This window comes from Thermobia domestica, chromosome 11, assembly GCF_964235325.1.
Source record: "Thermobia domestica chromosome 11, izTheDome1.hap1.1, whole genome shotgun sequence".
Taxonomy (NCBI): Eukaryota; Metazoa; Arthropoda; class Insecta; order Zygentoma; family Lepismatidae; genus Thermobia; species Thermobia domestica.
The window spans coordinates 58,455,621-58,477,558 of NC_137464.1; the positions used below are offsets into that span (position 1 = coordinate 58,455,621).

A 21,938-nucleotide genomic window follows, 5' to 3' on the forward strand; every position below is an offset into this window, starting at 1 on the left:
CGAAAACCTTTTATTGTGTTTTGCACGTATTCTGCACGCATGTTGGCCATGTACTACTGAGAAAACTTTTTCATAACTGATATAGAATACATATTTTCTTTCCCCGAATAACTGGAAAGTTCTGATAAGCGGGAAACATGTTTTTACAAAGCATTTTTTTTTTATGACTTACCATCAGCTGCGTTTCTTAAATCTTGTTTGGCAATCCATGGGATAACCTTAAATATGTCAAATGATGACGCAGCTTCTGTCGTACACCGTAAGTATGTACTGAGCTCTTCGCTGGCTATGTGGATAGCGTGCATGAATTGAAAGCGATAGACATATATGTTCGCTTTGCGGTTCTTGCTCATGTGATTCGGATTCTATACTAAATTTAAGATCCACGCCTCATTTATCTTGGTGTTAAACTCCACATCAACCAAATGAACTGAGAGTTAGTACTGGAGTTGTTGTAAGGTTGTCTCATCACTAGAAACTATGGATGTGAGACAATTAGAAAAAAAAAGGAAAAAGAAAAAGAAAAGAAAGTAAAAAATATATTTTCTTATCTTGATTATTCATTCTGACAAAAAAGGGGCATGGCTGTTGAGTAGTAGCGCGCTTATTTCTGACGCGAGAGGGCCTAGTTTTGATCTCAGGCTGTATTAGTTTGTGGTAGATAACATCATGAACATGAGTTTTCTTGTGGACCGTCCTGTTTCCTTCCACATTGTCATTCCACCCCTTCATTAATGATGATTCACCTTTACTAATTAAGTTCCCTTATGACTACATGGTTAGCGTACGGACTTGTAGTGCGGGAAACATGGATTCGAAGTTCCCCAGGATCCCCAGTTGAGCTGTAGGGCCATGTCCAATATAGTGTCACTTCTGGGAAAGACGTAAAGTGCTATTCAAAGAAAAAAAACTAAATAACAGTCATCTGTCTCTTTTAGCCTAAAAGGCATAAACGTGGAAGATAAAATTTCGTTTCAATATGACAGCTCAATCCTGTACTCTAGAACACGATAATAGCATGCAAAGCCGTTGCGAGATGGTCGAACGTAGAGAAACAGCCTAGAGTGCATGATTTTAAGAAGAGCAAGAAGCTAACTCTTGTGATTTTTCTCTACTTCTTGTAAAAATTTAAAACTAATTTATTATATAACTTAAGTTATAGCAAACACAGTGGCAGAACACTCATAATACTTAAGTAGAATTCAATTTAACTAAGTTGAGCAATGTCATGCACGTAGCACACGAAGAAAGTGTTATATTTTGACATATTCCATATTATGCCCACAAAAGGTTTAATTCTCCGTATTCATCTTAATGATTATATTATCTATTATATTCTAATTACTCCTTCTATTATGAAAAGAGTAGACCGATGAGAAGGCACCCTGTTGTCAATCGGTTCTATTTGAAGGAGTTCAGCTATCGGGGAGTTCAAGTATTGAATGCACACATTTATTTACATCCATCAACGAAGTTGTCATACTCATCTATAAAAGGTTCTTCAAAACTTGTCATCTGGAAAACATGGGAAGAGCGCTTCAAGGTGGAGCTACTCGATAACGATCAATTGTCATCGTATGCTCCAAGAGTGAAAACGCCACGCTTTAAATTTGAAGGATACACAATACTTTCTATGATTCTTCGGTGTACAGTTAGTTGGCACATATTTGATGTTTCTTCATATAGGTTATGCGATTAGATTACGTAGCTATTCCAGGACTTTTATAATAACCATAATATTTTTGAATACATTTATACACAAAGACATGCAGCTGTGACTTACTAAAGTAAACTAGCGTAAATAAAGTGAATGCGTTATTTTCCCTCTCTAACGCAGTGTTCTAAGGTACACAGTTGAAAGATTCCCTGAAGAAATCATAAGTAGTTTCATAGAAACAACACTGGAATATAATTTAGTAATTATTCCACAGGTCAAGATTTTGCTTTTTCTCCCTCGTCAATCTTTAATCTTGCATTAAATTGTATGTCATTTTAGAATAAAATTATACTATCCTGGTCTGTATTGATATCTGGTGCTTAATTCAACAAATTTGTGTTCTAGGAGTCAAAAAACATGTGAACGAGTCCAAACATAATGTACTTAGACAATATTAACGATATTTCAGTCTAGAGATGCAATTTTCGAAAATAGTCGCCATCTTTAATCCTAAAAAAGATATTGAATTAGTCCAATTTCTAAATTTCTCTATTCTATTCCAATTACAAATGCGTGAAGCAGCAACCTCTGTTAAAAAAAAAAAAATGCTAATCGAAATGGTGTTTACCACTTCCGATAGATATCACTTCTTAAGGGTGGAGGTCATGTTTTGGCATAGTTCCTGTGTCCTCTCGTTTAGGTACACACTGAAACTTGGGTATAATATTATGGTAGATGGCCCACTTTTCATCCCCTATCGTCATTGTGTTCAAAAATGGCTCATGCCTGTGATGGGTGAGCAGGAAACTGCAGTTGTCTACTCGCTACTGTTGGGGCGTTAACGCACGAGGTGTCCATTTACCGCATATCGATGCCTTCATTTATTCCCTTAAAGTAAATCGTAAATCAATACAGGTGAACCATAATAGTAATTTACAGATACTATGATAGAAACCATAGAGAGCTACCTCTCTCGCGTCATGTCGGTCAACTAGAGACATGCACGGTCAGGTTGAGAGAAGCGAATCAAGTGGATATTTTCCTGTTTTATCACCACTGACGCAATTGAATGTTTCAGTGCATGAAGAACGTGTTCTTGTTCTTCCTTATATACCTCAATTCCATGATGAGTAGAAACTATACTACTGACAAAAGGTGAACCAATGTTGTATTAATCAGGTAAGTTCCGTTTGAATACCTATGGCATCTTTATTTATTTATTTAACCCGTATTGATGTAAATAGAGGATTATTTTTCTACTTTCTTTGAAATGCACTGCAACTTTAATAATATGATTCTACTGTTTTCCTTTTAAAATCTACGTAAAAATTCCTGACTTTTTGAAAACGCATATGTATTATATATAAACAAATTAAATATTATTTATACTAGCTGAACATACTCATTCTTTTTCGCATGCGGGCTGTGTTTGGAAGTCAACGTCTGTGGGAATATCACCATTCATTTCAACTAACCGCGAAAACTATGAATTTGACATTTCGATCATTTTGGGCTATTTTTACATCTCTCGGTATCTGCCCTTATACCGCTGACCCTCGTCCCTCATAAAATGGTAGCTGAACTTACAAGTCATCGCTAATGGATATCACTAAAGTGTCTCCATTATTTTGATAGCAACCTATGTTTGTTCATGACGAATAGCTTTCGTTTAAATAATAAGATTAGCAAAAGGCAATGTTTTTTTCCCACTTACTTACAAAGGATCGCTTTGGTTTTGCAAGTTTTTGTTTCGTTTCTGCAATAAAACACGAAGATACTATAAGTGATTTTGTTTTCTACTGTGGCAATGTGTTAAACTATTTTCTCAATCGTATCTTACATAGCACTCATGCTAATCAAACGGGTTTTGTCCAATACCTGCACCGTAAAAAATCGTTGTGTTATTTCAACGACATGCCTATGTGTTAACACGATTGTGTTAAAATATAACACAAGCAGGTGGTTAGAACAACTCACTCTCCATTTGGAGTTGGGTGTCAAATGCCGGTAGTTGAAATGACACACGCCTGTGTGTTAAATTAACACAAGTGTAGAATCTTCGGTGTTGTTTTCTGCGTGATTGCCAAGTATGTTAGGCATCTAATTATAAAGGCTTATGTACTGAAGCTGCAGACAAACACAGTAGAAAGAAATACATAAACAAATGCATGTATTCGCAAAATTTCAACATGCAAACCGCCAATGTGTTCTCAATTCTTTTACATAATGTTTCTGAAGAAAATTGTCAACAGTGAGAAACAATGCCGTATTACTGTGTCACTTCTACTCTACACTGCACTAGAGCTCACCAGTCAATACTGAGGACTGTGTTTCAAAAATGGCTGAAAACAAGTAGAAGCACGACTAAGAGGCAAACATACTGTAAGGATATAGTCAGTGGCGTATTTACGATTTTGTTTCGGGGGGGGGGCTTCGCTAAATTTCGGGGGGGGGGGCTTTGCCTGAAAATATGAAAATTCTACAAGATATTTCATATACTTTACTATAGTAAGTAAGATTTCGGGGGACTTATGCCCGGAAGCCCCCTAAATACGCCACTGGATATAGGTAAGAGTTTCTTATCATTCTTGAATAACATGTTGCTGAAGGTTGTGTTTCGCACTATCAAAAAATACTTCACAATTAATGTTGGGGAGGACAACAAAAAAGTTTATGAAGATTTTCTAAAGGAAGTGTTCTGTAGTTTACTATTCTTATTTTAAGATTAGAATCTTTGGTAATTGTGAGAATGCACACCATAAGCTTTTCCAATACAGAAAAATAATTACATCAACACAGCACACTGCGTTATTTCAAGGTCAAAATAGGTGTCGTAGAAACACAAAAGTGGAGTCGAACTAACACCAAAAACGGTGTTATTCTGGTGGTCTGACCTTGAATTTTAACACAGGGAGTGTTGAATTACACAAAAACGGTGTTACTTATGTGGCTTTGACCTTAAATTATGACACAAATTGTGTGTTGAAATTATAAGGAAATTGTGTTGAAATAACACAGGGACTGTGTTATATTGATACTTGACAAGGTGTAATATTAACACTAAATAATTTACACACTACACTCTACACACTGTGTTACTTTCTTCGTGTTGGTGCAACACTGCCATAAGTAACACTCAACACTTTTCCCCACACTACACACCCTGTCATGGTCGAATCAACATCGAAAATGCTAACACAGGTCCGAATTTAACACCGCTCAACACCGATTGTGTGTTAAAACCGTAACACACCCCCTGTGTTAAACGCCAACACCGCGGGGTATGTGTTGAATTAACACCGTATAGTGGTAGTCACGCTGGAACCACTGCTCTGTGTTAAATTTGAGTTGAATTAACACAACCATTTTTTACTGTGTAGTGGTAATATTATACACGTACTCCTGTATAATAGTGTTCGTTAGAAGTATCAAATACAGAAATTATACACCATTCCATTTGCGTAGTTTGTAGTTCGGTGGTGACTTAAAGAAAATACTGCTCTGTACTACTTATTTATTATTCATAAAATAATGAGTTCTACAATGTCAGCAGGGGACATGTGATGGCCCAAGGATCATCTTGAAAGTAAACATGGAGAGATATGACACCATGCTCTTGGCCCCATGTTGGAAGGCATGTAGGGAAGTCATAGAAAGTTAACTGGAAGAAAATAATAAAATTATGATTATTTATCACAGAATTTAATCAGCTTCATTTGGAAACATAAATGTAATCTGAAGTCTTCTATGCATTATCAGTTTGACTTTTTTATGTTAGAAAGGTAGATATTTAAATAATGATACGTGCGGCCAACCAACGGACCAAGCATAAAGTTGAGCTAAGCAAGAAATTTATTAGAAATTTAGTTTTAAATTTTCTTTATCGTGTTGCAATGTCTACTTCATCGAAAACTGGTAGGCAATACTGGAGCGTCGATTTAGCTAAATAGGGATGCGCACGAGACGAGTCGAGACAGAATTTTCCTGACAAAATTCGAGTCGAGACACAGCTATTCCAATAGAGAAGAATACATTTTTCGAGTCAAGACATCACTTTTACAGCACAATTTCGAGACGAGACTGCCTCAAATCTTGTCTCGTGCGCTAAACAATCCATGGTTTTGGTACGTATATCATGACCTGAAGTATTCTTAATTGTCATCTTTCCATAATTAGCTGAACGGCGCTTGTACCGTTCTCAAGTCACAAGCCTTATTGCTTTCGTCATATTGATGACAACAGGAATGTTCGTAAAGTTGTACTTGGATTTAAACTACTGCAATGAAATACGATGACAAAAATTATTTTTATGAAAATCTGATTGAGTTCGTATACAAGTATACTCAATATTCTCATTCGTACAATGAACTATTCTGTTTTTGATGTTTTAATGACAGTGAATATTAGTAGTATAACATACTTATAGAGAATCTCTTGTCAATAAATGCATCATAAAATCTCTAATGCATGTTTTATGTATTTTAATGCTGTAATAATGTTAATGTTACTTGTCATTAAACATTTATTTATATTTCCACAGATTGCAGCCGCTTAAGAAATCTTTAAGCATTCAATCATTTTAAACGTCCCTTTTAGCAGAAAGGCTATATGAAACGTGGACCTATAGCTTAACATGGAATCCGAACCTCATAAGCTCCCACCCGGTATTGAACCCTGATCTCCAACGTCAAAGGCACCTATACTACTTGCTTAGCCACGACGAAACTCATTTTAGAAGCTGTTGACTGGTACCTGAGGTAGGGTTGTATATTATGGTGATGGAGAGCACGTTAGATTCATTGTCTGTATTTTCGTTCATATCTCACCTGTAATTAAAGATCCATGTTTCGCATTGTTTAATTGTTGTGAAAGAACAATGAAGTCCTAACATAAAATAAAAAGAACGCTGTACTCTTGTTTTTTAATGGCTAGGCAGACATGCTTTGAAACCTATGTGTTAAGATCCCTTATATGGAAATACGTCTGAAAAGGAAGTTTACATTAGAGTAACAAGGCGTCCTGTTTTTAACGGAATTATCCCTTTTTGAAGAACGAAAAATCAACAAACGTAGCAGAAAATGTCTTTCTTTCTTTCTCTCTATCTTTTTTTTTTTTAAGAAAAGCATCTTGTTTTTGGTTGCTTTCTCATAGTTTACTATATACAGGGTGGTCCAAAAATGTATAACACCAAATAAAATCCAAACCGCTCAGAATTTGGGAAAAGGAAAAATGTGATAATATTCCTAACAGGCGATGGGGGAAAATCTTTTGAGACACATTGCAGGGCCGTCGCCATTTTTAAATCTGCCGTCTTGAAATAGCGGAACATTTTAAAATTGGAACTCTATCGTGTGATACATTAAATAGGACTGATTTTTCCCCCCAGGAATCCAGTGATGAATTGTTTTTGGCTCTACGGCCAACCATTGCAAATTTTTAACCGATTTTTTGCACTTACATGGAGATAACACTGCAGGCAACGTGTGGCCTACTGACCAATGTTACAGCAATTGTTCAATGTGCTGTCTCTAATGAGCAATCGTTAAATGTATCCGCTGCTACCAGTCATCCATTACCCTGCCCAGCATGTCCTCAGGAATGCTGGCATACGCGCTAATAATCCTGCGTTGAAGTTAGTTAATGTCCCTTATCTTGGTATCATACGCAACAGGTTTCACGTAGGCCCACAGAAAAAATCCAATGGAGTGAGGTGTGTGGAACGCGGTAGCCATTCCGCAGGTCCTCTCCAGCCTATCCATTTCTGTGGGAATTCATCGAAGTGCTCACGAGCACATAATCCGAAATAAAGTGGTGCCCCGTCATGTTGATAGAACAAACGGAAAGAGAGATATTCTAATGCGACACACAGCAAGATCTCCTCTTCAAGTATGTTACGGTAGGTAATTGCATTTAAATTGCCCTCGATAAAGAATGGGTCCACCCCATGGGTACTCCACACACCGCACTACACCATCACTTTATCACACCGAGAGTCTGATGACCCGAGAATCGACGTATCAGTGTGGATTATATCACACCAATATCGGTGATTTTGCTTGTTCACCTTGCACAACACAAAAGAATTGGCCTCATCCGAGAACACCACGTCATATGCGAATCGAGAATTCTGTCTGATTTGTTGTGTGGCTCACTCACAGAATTCGACCCCGGTCTGGATCAGCTCTCGGTTATATGTTGGAATAGCTGTATCTTGTATGGATACCATTTATGCAAAAATACCTTTTGGAGAATAGACGTACGGGATACACCAGACGACGGATACTGCGGGTGGGACTTTTCGTGAATGATGCCAACACACCAGTTGATGTTCCTTCGTTTGTGTGTACGTAGCTGTAGCTGTGCGACGACTACCTGCTTTGGTTTGTTTTCCACCGACCCGGTTTCCTTAAATTTCGCTATAGCTTTCCACAACTGCACTATGGGAAATGGACTCCCGTTCTGGATGACGAGCGTTAAAATCGTCTGAGATCTGTTCGCTGCTGCGCTCTTCTGAGATCAACACGATCTCTATACGCTCATTTCTTATTAGCATTATTCCGTGTTACGCCACCTGAAACAAAAGAAAATCGGTTAAAACTTTGCAACGGTTGGTCGTAGAGTCAAAAACATTTCACCACTGGATTGCTGGAAAATTTTTAGTCTTTGATGTATCACACGATAGAGTTCCCATTTTAAAAAAGTTCCCGTCATTTCAAGATGGCGGTCGATGGTGCCATATGTTTCAAAAAGATTTTCTTCTCGTCTGTCATCATCACATTTTTCTTTTTATTCCAATTCTGAACGGGTTGGATTTTATTTGCGTGTTTCCACACTTTTGGTCCACCCTGTAGTATTATCTTGTAGGAATTTCAACAATATTTTAAGAAAAAAAAAACAACTCTCCTACAAGAAATTAACTCATCAAAAATATAGTAATTCTACATCCCTATCAGGAAAGAGGGATTGCCGCCGTCACAATGATCTACTTGTTCACAGTTGCCGACGTTTTGCCGAGGCGGCAAGTGGTCAAAATCGTAAAATAAAATGCTCTTTGCCGACTCTTTGCCGATTGTTGTCGACCGTCAGAGTCGGCAAAACAGTCGGAAAGATCTCTTTCCGACCCACTGCCGACTCCTTATGCCGGCCACTTTTCGACGGTGACGCCGGTTCATTTTGCGCCTTTACGGCTGTTTGCTGGCTGCTCGGCAAGGCAATTATTCGTCGCGGTCGAAAATCGCGCGGAAAGACGCCTGTGTCCGGCGCCAGTAATCCGACGGCGGCATCTGGTCGACATGGACAAATTGTTCGACTACAGGCGGCAGGATCCTGATGGAGATCACAATCGATGCCTCTTATGTTAAACTCGAGCTTATGCTAAAGGTTAAAAAATTATTTAACAATTAAAATTACTACGTATAATAAACATAAATAAATAAGAACTGGCTATTTTGAAAAGCTGAAGGCTTCTTCTTTACAGACATCAATAATGGCAAAATAATGATTGTACTTAAGCTGACTGTGAAGTTGTGCTAGTTGGCTGTGTGCTTCTTCTTCTTCTTCTTCCTTTTTTAATTGTAAATCTGGTTACTGTACTATATATGGAAAGTTATGCTACAGTGCCCAGCACTTTTTAAAGGGACACTGATACGAATTGATAATATCTTAATTTTACAAGTAGTAAGTAACGTAACAATTGTCAAGAGTATATCTGTCATTGCGTGGAGTATGAGAGTCTCCGTTAGGAGAGCAGAAACCATGATAGATACAGATTGTTAGTTAACAGTGTATCTTTTTATATATCCAGTACATGAATTAATAACCCCAATTAATTGGCAAAGAAAACCATACCTTTTAGGGCCATAAAAAGAAACGTTTATTCGACTTTTTCGAAAACATTGCATGGAAATCTTAACCTGTTTCATTCTGCTAAATCGCTGCTTCATTCAGCTTGATCGACTGATATACGAATCAACTTTGGACATTACTTTTGTTAAGCAGAAAATAAAATTCTAAGATTTAATGATAATTTTGTGATATATTTGTCATTAAGAATGCTATGTACTCTCAGTCTTGCTAATACCATAATGAAGATCTTGATGGGGATTATAGATTAGTATCGATTAGTTTCACTTCAATAATTGGCATGATTCTCAATCTGAATCAACTTTCAAGTAAACAAACATATCATAAAAATACAAATATATGCTGTCGGGATATCAACCAGATGAAGTGTTTATTGTCCAACGTTTCGAGACCAGACATTGTTCCCATCTTCAGGGCCAGTATGAACTGATTATGTAAAGGGATTGTGTAATATAGGCCTACTACCTGGAGTGGACAAGGGGGCTCTGATTGGGTGATGGATTATCCAATCAGTTCACAGCCTAAAATCTGGCTGTGATTGGTCGGTGGGTAATGCTTTCTGTTTGATTGTTGGATTGTCCAATCAGTTGTTGGTCTGGTTGTTCAGTGTAATTTTCATCCTCAATTGAATGACTGAGTTGAAAAAGGTACACATTCCAGAAAATAGGCAAGCTAAACTGGGATGTTTACATTCATTTTATATGTATCTACACCGCTTGAGAAGAACAAGGAACACATTCATTAATTTTAGGTCCTCTTTACTGAAGTCTACGGGAACGTATGTGTGAAAAATCGAAGATATTTCTGGAATGTGTTCATGTTTCCACCCAGTGTTTGAAAGTTGAGGTTTTTGGAATATGTTCCTTTTTCAACTCACCCATTCAATTAAACCTTCTAAATTCTCGAAAATTAAGGGTTATGTTTTCCACTCACCTGTATTCATTCTGTTTAACTTAACTAGATATGTGGATCAGTATGTATGTCCCATATTTAATATTTTTTTCGGTAAACGCTAATTCTATTGTGGATTTTTTTAACTAGAAGACGATCTTCTAATTATATACATTTAATACTTTAGTGGTACTTACGGAAATTGGAACAATTGGCACTGGAATAGCTTCAAACCATGCTCTAGCCTTAGTTGTAACCTTGCCAATTGTTTGGTAACCAAATCCACTTATTTGGTTATTTTGGTGGAGAAGGAAGATTGGCCGGAAATCTTTACAATCCAGTTGACTTGTCACATTGTAGTAGTAATGGGAACCTATAATTACCAAATAAATAAATAAATAAAATGTAAGGTGTCATTAAGTTGTGAACAATGCTATTTTTTGAAAACTCTCACAAAGCAATTTTTTTACAGAGAAATTTCTACTTTCCAGAGAATGTTCGATTTATTATTATTATTATTATTATTATTATTATTATTATTATTATTATTATTATTATTATTATTATTATTATTATTATTATTATTATTATTATTATTGCAATATGTTGAGTGTCAATGGCACTTGATGTTTGAAAGAAGAATATACGTCACCTTTAGGATTATGTGTGATATTAATAAGAGAAATCAAGCAACAATAAACATATGTACTACCTGCTATTTAACAATCTACATTTTTCCTATATAGAACATAAATGAGAGATTCGGACGAACATAATGGTACTGTGTGTTACATATTTTCTAACTTCCAAGTGAAGTAGAAGCACTCTGACTGCACACGGAGGAGAATGTCTCCTGAAATTTGGTCACAGGCTTGTTGGATGCGTTCCTCCAGGTGTCTCAAATCACGGATTGTCTCAGCATACACTATCCGCTTAAGATGTCCCCATAGATAAAAATCAAGAGGCGTTAAGTCAGGGAATCTGGGCGGCCACTCCACGGGACCACGGCGATTAATCCACTTCCCTGGCAGTTGTTCATCCAACCATTCACGAACACCAAGTCTATAGTGTGGAGGGGCTCCATCGTGCTGAAAATAAGATGAGAAAATGCCGTCAGCGTTCAGTGTGGCAGGGAACGCAAGGTCCTGCAGCAGCATCAGATACTGTGGTGCAGTTAAGGTGTTGTAAATGAAAAATGGCCCAATGATGCGGGTGTCCCATATACCACACAACACCATCACCTTCGCTGGACTATGTTCTCGATTCGGGTCACCCAGTTCGGATATTGCGTTACACCAGTATCGACAATTATTTCGATTAACCTCCCCGTTCAAAGTGAAATACACCTCGTCGCTGAACAATATGCCCTTGGCAAACGCAGCATCCAGTTCGTGTTGTTCAGTAGCCCACATGCAGAACTCCAACCGACGATCAGGGTCATCCTCGTTCAGTTTATGTTGCATGTGCAGCTTGTAAGGATGCCACTGATTGGCGTGCAATATCCGGACAACGGAGGATTGGCTTATTGCACATGCTAGGGACACACGGCGGGTACTTCGTTTAGGACTTTTCACAAACGATGCAACAACCGCCGTTGCAGTTTCCTCATTGGTGGCAATCTTTGGTTGCCCACAACGTGCCCTATCTTGAACAGAGTCCGTCTCCCGGAATTTGGTGATCACGTGAGCTGTGCTGTGCGATACCGGTTCCCTGTCTGGGTGCCGTCTGTTGTAGTCAGCTGCTATTGTTCAGTAGCTGCATTCCCATGATATAAGGATGATTTCAATCTTCTGTTCACGTGTCAGACCCATTTGAGATCACCTGGAACAAAGAGAGAACTGGGTCAGTATCAACGTAATTTCCCACCTTTGAACATTAATAACTTCTAAACTGTACAAGATAGAAAAAACAAATTACACCACTAAACTCCTGAGCTCAAGCTAGTGTTATTTGGTGTGTCATACACCCTCTTCCCATTTAAAAAATTGACTTGAATCCAAAATGGCGAATTTAAAGATGGCAGCCACTACAAAAATTGCGGTCCCTCATCAAACCTCTGTTCCCATCATCACTTTTTACTTTTCCCGTGGATTTTCAAACTTATGCAGGTGTCCAAGGACTTTTGACTCATCCTGTATATATATATATATATATATTAGTATCTTACACGTGGTCGATATTTGTAAACTTGCCTTCTACTACAATTACTACAAGAAGCAGACGACAGGCATCATCTTCAATATCAGATCAGGTGACAGAAGAGGAACACCAACGCCAGCGCTGCCCAGGAGAAGGTAAAAACACTCTGTATAAAGTCTTAATCGACATCAGTTTCGGCTGGTCATTCCTGCTGTCTTAGATTGCGTGGAACTCTGAGAGTTCTAACCAACCAAAGCGTCTGAGTTTCCCTGGAGATCTGCGGGACACCAACCTCTCCCTGCTTACCTGGAATACTGAGAAATTCTAAACCCCTTCCGCTTGTCGTGCCTGGAACACTGCGGAAATCCTTTCCTTGGCTACCTGGGCCTTGAGACACTTATTTTTATCCGAACTACTTATAGAACATTGTATTGATCTTCGAACTACACTTATAATGACTTTGTGTTATATTGTATATAACAGGAATTTTATAATGAATTAGTTGTGAAAGAAAACCGAATCCCTAGTGCTAGATTGCCCTATCACCGTATCAAAGCAATTTTTCAATATGCCGATATCCTACGTAACCGACGAAAATCACCCTATCTTCACCAAATTTGACATGGTGAAAGAACTTAATATTAATATGCAATTTTATGATGTGTAGTCCTGTCAATTCTGAATTATTGACCATCAAAGTTGGGATTGAATTTAGTGAAAATGTATTATGTATGGTAAGTTATCGTCGATACTAATCTGATCCTGACCAAATTTGGGATGATGGTAGGTCTTGTGCAACTTAGTACGTTCGAAAAATATTATGGTATGTATGCTATTAATTCTTGAGTTATTGACCATCAAATTTAGGCCTGGTAATATTGAAATGAAGAGTTTTCACTAAATGAAAATCGAATTTTTATCCATAAGAGTAAGGCTAACACTTCGCATCTAGCAAGGGCACTCATAACGGGGGACAAAGTCTTTGGAGTGCAATGAAAAATCTTAGCTTTTTTTAAAAGTCTATTCATTATAGACTGAGAAAGTTTGCAGGAATCTCTCACAGAAAATTTGTTTGGGATGTGAAATCTATGGGAGGCACTGTTTCTGCACTATATTCTCTCCTCTGGCACTTAACACAGTTTCGTGGTCTGTCGGTTCCAATATCCTCGCCAATAACCTGAATTCCAAATGTTATATAATATTACTCACCCATCATTGGAACACACTTTTCCGGAAGCCATAAAGGATCATTTTCTGGACCTGCTTTTATTATAGATGATGAATTTCCATTTTGAATGTAAACTCCAGTGCCTGTACCTTCGTCTTGAAACTGAGCGGCAGTTCTACCGCCATTTGCAATAATGCCTAAAAAAAAGTGACAACATTCAAGTTAATAGTGGTGTTTTCATAAAATTTAGAACTAATAGCTGTATCATAAGACATTGTTCCTAATATTATTAAGAGGTAATGTGATAGTCACTAAAATGTTTCTTTTATGGCCAAATGGCTAATATGTACAGTCTGATAGTTATTAGACTGTTTCTCAACCTTTCTTCACTGATGAAACACTTTAATGTATGTTAATGACATCACTATCCACTTGTTTGCTATTTTATTAATAAAATAAATTGTAATAGTGTAAAACTATAAGCTTCTATAAAATAGTCACTCAATGTAGTACTGAGCATTGCTGCTGCAGCTGGAAGGATCGACTGTATCAAAATTGAATTTAATTAATTAAATGGTTCATGATTTCTAAATGTTAAGAAAATATGTGACATCCTACGGAACAGCAAGAATAACAGTATGAGGCGACACAGCGGTTGAGAATCACTGGCTTAATACCAGCCTTAATTCTCGGTTAGGGCGCTTGCGTCGTATAAAACTTGAATTGACTTGCACATTAACCACTATACTATGTCTCATACATTGTTGGCATTAGGAAATAACGTATCTCACTCACTCAATAAATTCGACCTAAGTTCAGAAGTTGTTCAGTTAATGTTCAATTAATTATCAAAGCGACTGACCCTGTGAGAAGCTGCTATCAACGTTTTTTCTATTGGATCACCAGGTTGCAAACTATCTCTCGACATGGAAATTTCCATTACAGTAAACTACAGTAATTATTATACATTGGAGCTCAGGAGTATGAATTCTGTTGTATTCCTTCCCGTATGTTTTCCATACGATAGTGAGGCAAAGTTGAAGGTGTTAATTCACTTGTCCAAGTAGCAGTGCGTTTTTTAAGAAATCGCTACTGGGTATCCAGGCACAAAAGGGCCTTTGACACACATGTCAGAGTTTTTAAAGTGCATTTTTGTATAATGTACACTTTTGAAATAATGACATTCGAAATGACGTATTTGTCAGACTTCTGCTAACCGTTTCATTTGCGATTCAACATATCGCAATCAATACAGGATCATTGTATGTAACCCTACTTTTCCTATGAAAATAGAATGCATGCGGTATATTGCAGATTTCGGTATTAGATACTATTAGGCCAGTCCATTAATTATCTAACGCTACAGAGCATGAGAAAGGTTTACAATTTGTTACGCTTTGTGACATAAGGGATTTTTTTTAAAACAATTTAACTGTCACAAACTTTCAATCATTTTGTAGCATCTCGATCGTAAAATTACCAGAGAAAAGGAAAATTTTCTGGCAATATTTAAGAAAAACTCGCGCTGAAGAAAAAACGGGAAAATTGATAGTGATTATAATCTGAGTATTAGAGATTCTAACATCTGAGTATAAGGGAAAAAAGGGGACGGGCACGAAGGTAACCAGCGACAGATTTAGAAAAAATATTTTAGTACGGGCTTCTCTTTAGGAATACTTTGTGTTTAGAAATTTTTAATTTTAAGGAGAGGGGCTTGAAGGTCATGAGTAACATTTGATTCGTTTTCTATACAAATCCTAAAATTTTGGAGGGCTCAGCCCTTCCCCCGGCGTAAATCCGCCACTGAAGGTAACTGTTCAACAAATTGGGTTTTAAAAAGTTGTTAAAAATAGCGCTTTGTACTTTATGGACATTCCCGTACTTTCTTACAAGTTTGTTCCATTTATTAATTGCGTCAGAAAAAATGCGTGAACAAATATCAGTTACCGATATTGTCCATAAGAGACACGAAATGTTTGATTGCCAGGAAATGTTTGGTCAGGATAAAACAGGTTAGGTTAAAGAGAACAATCTTTGAGAAGACTGGAATTCGGCGATAACGAGAATTGGGAATTTCTGGAAAGCGAACCAATACGAATGCAAGAGCGTAGCTCAGGAATAGCCTCAACAGGCTTCTAAAATAACAACTTCAAAATTATGTATGCACTCAAAATGACCCAATCTAAGCAAAAAATTAAAATTGTTTTATCAAAGTTTATAACATAATATGCGTCGTATCAAATGAATATCAACAATTAGTGCATAGTAGATCGGTGTGATGGTAGGATGTGTGAAACAATCACGTTATGGTAAAGAATAAAAGACAATCTGACTTTAAAGGAAAAATTGTCTGTGATCGACTCTTCTCAATAAAACGGAAATAGATGCTAGGAAACCCGATATTCAATTGTCCCCAGAAAACATATATGCAGAAACCAAAACAAACATGGCAAACCTAACTAATTCTGTCGCTCTACTTCCTCCTCTTCAATACTTGACAATAACCTCCTCTCCAACAGGCAGGTTAGCTTAGCCTCAAATATGTTGTAACACGTGGGCCTACCTTATAGATAGACGACGATCCTAGATTTGACTTCACGTAGCTACATTAATCATTTGGCATGAGAGATTTTCACTAAAAAACCATCACCGTCAGCACTGAATCAGCTGCCCCTTCTTGCTCTACATATTGTCGATTTTGATCTAAGTGGCTATCGTCACAACGCAAACTGTTCCCCAAAAGTGTTGTAAATGTTCTATTCTCAATATTTTATCAGAAATAATGAGTCTTAATTGTAAAGAACCAAAACAGTATTGTAAACTAAGGATAAGTAAAAATTCCATTTAATAAAAATTAAATATCCAAATAGCAAGTTGTTTTCTTCTGTTATTTTCTCTCAGAGACTATTCAAAAGGTGTATAATCCAAACGTCATTTGGATCGTTGCTGATGTGAGAGGTCGGCTTCAACCTTTCTGCCTCTTTAGTCGGTCTATTCTATTCTGTAACTTTCTCTGTATTAGAGTAGAATGAAAGTGCTAGCATCTAGAGGTGAACAAATGAGTACGTGAAACGAAAGAAAAAAGAGGAATAGCTGAAATTTCAAGAATGAAGCTCTCCAATTTTATACCTATCCACAGAATACAAGCTAAAACATGTAGTCACAAAACTAAAGTATATTGAAGTATGTATATTAAAGCATATTAAAGTATATTAAAGCAAAACTAAAGTGCTTTAAATTTACAGCAATTCAAGTAATTTATTGTTCAAGTACTCTTCCAGTAATTTAAAGATTTATGAAGTGCACTGTGTACACAAACTGCTGGGCCTGGGTATCCATTTGAATACAAAAAGGTAGCTTAAAAAATGCCCTGCCAAGTAGGAGAAAATTCATTGAGTTGGAGTCAGTATTTTTGACAGGAATATTGGGAAACAAAATAACACTGATTTTCGTTTGCTATTCCATGCCATGATGGATACCGAGAGTTTGAGTAGATATTTTGTTAATGTGACTCCGCACCTAGTTCTTGTTGCATATGTATGAACGATGTATATCTTTCCGATAGATTGGAGTCATGGTGAATCCCTGGAAATAGACAGCATTCACCTGCACGTTTTTGTTCACTTTCATGTAGCTCCAAATTCCACTGGTAACTGTATCCGGCAGCAATCGCGGTTCTAAGCGAGAAACTTCTGCGCCTGACGGTAAATCTCGGTACATCCCTTGCAAGCAATGTCACGGTTCGTAATTGTCCGAATGTTACAAACATGCGTCTGAATGTATATCTAATCCGATATGATAACCATCTTCCATTTTGACATGCCTCGAAATAACTTTCGTACATTTTGAGGCAATTTGTCGTACGTCCAGCAATGTGGCGTGGTCAGTTGAACTGCACGAATCACACCAAGTAACGTTTTGGCTGGTTACCTCACATTGAAACCTTTTTTCTTGGCGAATGTTTCTGCATGTACCTAATTTTTGGTTTTATATCGTCACTATATCCGTACTACAACTGTATTCACTCCGATGATTAAAATTTTCTCGACGCTGTTTCATTATTCGATTGTGCAAAACGTATGCCTGGAAAAGAGCTATGAGGTAGAGCTTCGAAAACTTTTCACTTTCGATAGCATTTTACTAATACCACCATGATACTCTGATACTTGCAAACTAAGAATCCACTTGCACAGGCGATAGCAGTGCTGCTAAATCGGGTGAATATAAACCGAAAAGTCTTTCATATACACGACAATTTATTTCAGAAGAATGTGCTAATAATGATACTTACTTGGATCAACTGTGTAAACAGTTGTAAGATATATATCTTCCCCATAGCGGTTGGTTTTCTGGAAGGCTGGGAAGCGAGTAAAATCATATGGGTTATCCTCAGTGTCCACTTCATTTATTGGAATCTGTTAATAAATATAATTTTGATAACTTATAGTATACAGTATATAAAAACATTTCTTGGATATTGACATATAACTTATTCGTGTTGAGGAAAATGGACCTCAAGGAGTATTCTCTACTAAATTTAGTGTGAATTTTTAAGTGTTAAAAATGGAAGGGCAAAACCTTAAATTTTAAGCAGTGCGGATATTTGAAATAAAATTTAGTTGATATATGAGTACCCGACGTACATATATATACTATCTATAATCAATAGGGTCATTCAGTCGGCTCGCACTGGTTAGCTCGAACCGATTTTTAAAATTTCTCAGTTTCGCAGAACTGATTGATAAAATTCTTTCTTTACCTCAATATACAGTATGTCTTTGATGTTATTAAGAGAACCACCCAAGTTGGTAGATTGCAAGCAGCTAAAAACAGTGTTAAATAGATAAAAATAAATAAATAAATTAAAATGCTGATGTAGATAATAGTTCATTATTTAATGAAATACTTCATATCAGTATTAATTCATTCGTGCTAAATAAGTTTGAAACAAACAAACATGAGGAGAAAATGCTGGTCTTTTTTTGTTTGTTTGTTTTTATGTTTTAAGATCTTGGACAATTGATGCTATTTTAAGAATCCCTTAATGTCGCTCAGCCAACACAAAATACCCTTCACGGTTACGTCTTCATAGTTGACAGATGAGAGGAAAAGGTTCACTACTACGGCCATGAAGTATGTTTTACTCACATGGTGAAAATTTAAGAAGTATAGCTGTGATGAATTAGTAAATCTGACTTCTTGAATGCAATAGAAATGTAAATATGATTAGATCATTCAACTTAAGTAAAACAATTTTAATATTTAATAAACTCGCGACAGTACTTAAGCGTAGATCTTTCCTGTCACTACAAAACAAGTTTTGATTTAATATAATTACTAAATATTAATTAATACTATTATTCAGTCCAAAATATTTTGTTGTCGAGAATTCTGTTGAGAAATTTGAAGCTTAGAATATATAAAACGATATCATGGCTGTTGTGCTGTATGGTTGTGAAGCATCGTCGCTAACTAAGAGGGAGAAACGCAAACTGAAAGTGTCTGAGAATAAAATCCTGGGACGAGTATTAGGATCCAAGAGGAACAGGAACGAGGAATAGCACAAGCCTCATAACGAGAAACTGCATAGTTTATCGTTTACCAAACACTGTTAGGGAGATCAAGTTTAGGAGGCTCAGGTGGATAGGTCATGCAGCAACAATGGAAGAAAGTAGGGACGCTTTCAATGTTTTAACTGGAAGACCAATCGGAAAACGACCATTAGGAAGACCTGGGCGCAGAAGGGAGGACAATATTACAATGAATCTCTCAGAAATAGGAATACAAAGTAGAAACTGGATCCAGTTGGCTAAGGATAGATGCCAGTGGAGAGCTTTTGTCAACGCGGCATTGCACCTCCGGGTTCCATAGGCCATAGAATTAGTTAGATAGAAAGACCTAGGCGCAGATGGGAGATCAATGTTAAGATGGATCTCTTCAAAAATAGGAATACAATGTAGAAACAGGATGTAGTTGGCTAAGAACAGACGTCAAGGGCGAGTTTTTCTGGATGCGGCATTGAACCTCCGAATTCCATAGGCCATAGAGTCAGGCAAAACGTTAATTAATGAATACTTTTTATTACGTCTTCAAATATACAATAAACACAACTTTGTTTCATATTTTCATTTCGTACTACCATTTCACTGTGAACTGAATCAGAAAATAACTATAAAAAAAGTGTTTTTAACTCTTGAAATTATGATCACCGTATATGTAAAAAAAAGTTTTACTAGGTCACTTTTGAATGGTGTGTGTTTAACTTAATGAACTACATAGATATCTATCCACTGTCTTTCACGAATGGTCTTTTCCAGAAAAATGTTCGATTTTCGAAAATTAAATTTTTAAATTTTTCGTTTTTCTTGTTTGGAAATTTAATTCACTTTTTGTCTTCTATAAAATTTTTCATTTTTCATTTTCGGAAAATTCATTTTTCGGTGAGATATATTTTGAAACAATGTGGCCATCAATATTGTAATTAGGAAAAGGAATGGTATTAATTCAGATATCAACTGTGGGGTTGACAGCACATCTATTGGAATAAACTGGGTGCTCTGAAAAGTTTACTACTGGCAATAGTGGCGACATACGCATAAAGCTTTTCTTTGTATGTAGCAACTTGGGATTATGTAAATGAGAAAAGTCATTTCAGAATATACTATATAGTTCGTGTACGAGAGACGGGTTCGATTCCCAGTGCGTACTCATATGGTTCGATTCTCTCTTTAAGCTTTAAATCAACGTCTCATATAGCCTCGCTGCTGAAAGTGATACTAAAGTACAATCCAGCCAACCAATCGAGTCAGAGTACCAATGCAATTATAAATAACATAAGATGGGAAGAATACTGGGAATTTTATCATTTAGGAAAAGGTTTAAGGATATGCATTTTTTTCAAGTGTTAATTTCAGTCTGTACACTGAGAGCCTAAAGGCTAAAGCACATTTTTTTGGAATAGGGAATTTCAAGTAGTACTTACCCCTATCTGTACACCACAGACGTACCCATTATCATCTAGAAGAACTGCAAATCTGTTATCATTAGGCAGTGTGACTGGATTTCCTAGGTAGTCTCCGTCATCGATAGGCGAGTCAGGAATTACCCACTCACCAGATGACTCTGCTTCTTCTCTTGTGCGTGGAATGGAGTAAAAGGCACCCAAGGATGGGTTAGTAATACTATATGATAGTGGAAATGTTGCTGTGATGAAGATAAAAACACATATATGAGCGACAAGAAACATTTGTGTTCGATACCAGTTAAAAATATTCACGGCCATGTTGACATATTACTTGTAGTTACGTGTTGTTTATATCTATAATATTCCATTAATGTTACAAATAAGCACTTAGTTTTTTTGGTACAGTTCGCAGCATATAAATCGTTACAAAAATTCTAAGTCCAAATTCATAACGCAGATTATTAAAAAGAAACACAGAAATATGGGGTTGAATATGCTTATTTGGAAGTTGCTTATTAGAAATTACTCGCTAAGAAATATCCGTCGAAAATCTATAATATAAATCACATGAAAGGTCTTCCGAATACTTCGTGAAGAAAATCTTGTATTAAGCCCCACATGAATTTGTTTCATGGTATTTTCCACACAGCTAGTTCATTTGAGAATAAAGTTATATCGATGCAGCAAGGGAAATTAATACTTATTTATGCCGTAATGAACATTTTGAATATATTATCATTTTTATCACAATTTATGCAAGGGCTAGTCAAAAAGACAGATTTTTAAAAACTCACGAAATACACTAGGCTGGGATCAGATTTATGTGCTCCTTTCCGAAGTATTCTTCGTTGAGTTGAATGCACTTTGCCCAATACGTCTGCCAATCCTGAAACACGTGCTGAAAACCGTCTTTTGACATTTCAAAATACCTTTACTTTTTTTGACGACGCTCTCCGAAACACCAAAACGTTTCTCCGTTGGCTCCTATTTCAGATAAGGAAGAAAAAAAGTCACACAAAGCTAAGTCTGGAAATTATGGAGTACGAAAGAGATACTCAATATTTCTTATGGCCTTATTTTGGGTAACGACGTTGCACACGTGAGGGTGAAATGTATTGCTCTTCACAGATCTACTCTGTTTCGCACGTAAGCGACTGGTGAATTACATGATCTGCTCGTACTCCATGCACAGACCTATTGTTTAAATAATACGGTAGTATAGATTTAGAGCCTTTTACTTTGTAGTTAATTATTTG

The 21,938-nt window shown here is 36.8% G+C and overlaps 1 protein-coding gene across 1 annotated transcript; it reads right to left on the minus strand.

Moving 5' to 3' along the window:
- Positions 1–5,154: 5,154 nt before the first annotated feature.
- On the minus strand, positions 5,155–21,000 carry LOC145665139 (uncharacterized). Its single transcript, XM_081732419.1, has 5 exons — positions 20,701–21,000; positions 18,010–18,133; positions 13,760–13,915; positions 10,609–10,784; positions 5,155–5,318 (listed from the first exon to the last, which is right to left on the minus strand). Exons 1-5 carry the CDS (start codon positions 20,998–21,000, stop codon positions 5,196–5,198), a joined length of 879 nt encoding a protein of 292 aa, XP_081588545.1. The 3' UTR covers positions 5,155–5,195.
- Between the last annotated feature and the right edge of the window lie 938 nt (positions 21,001–21,938).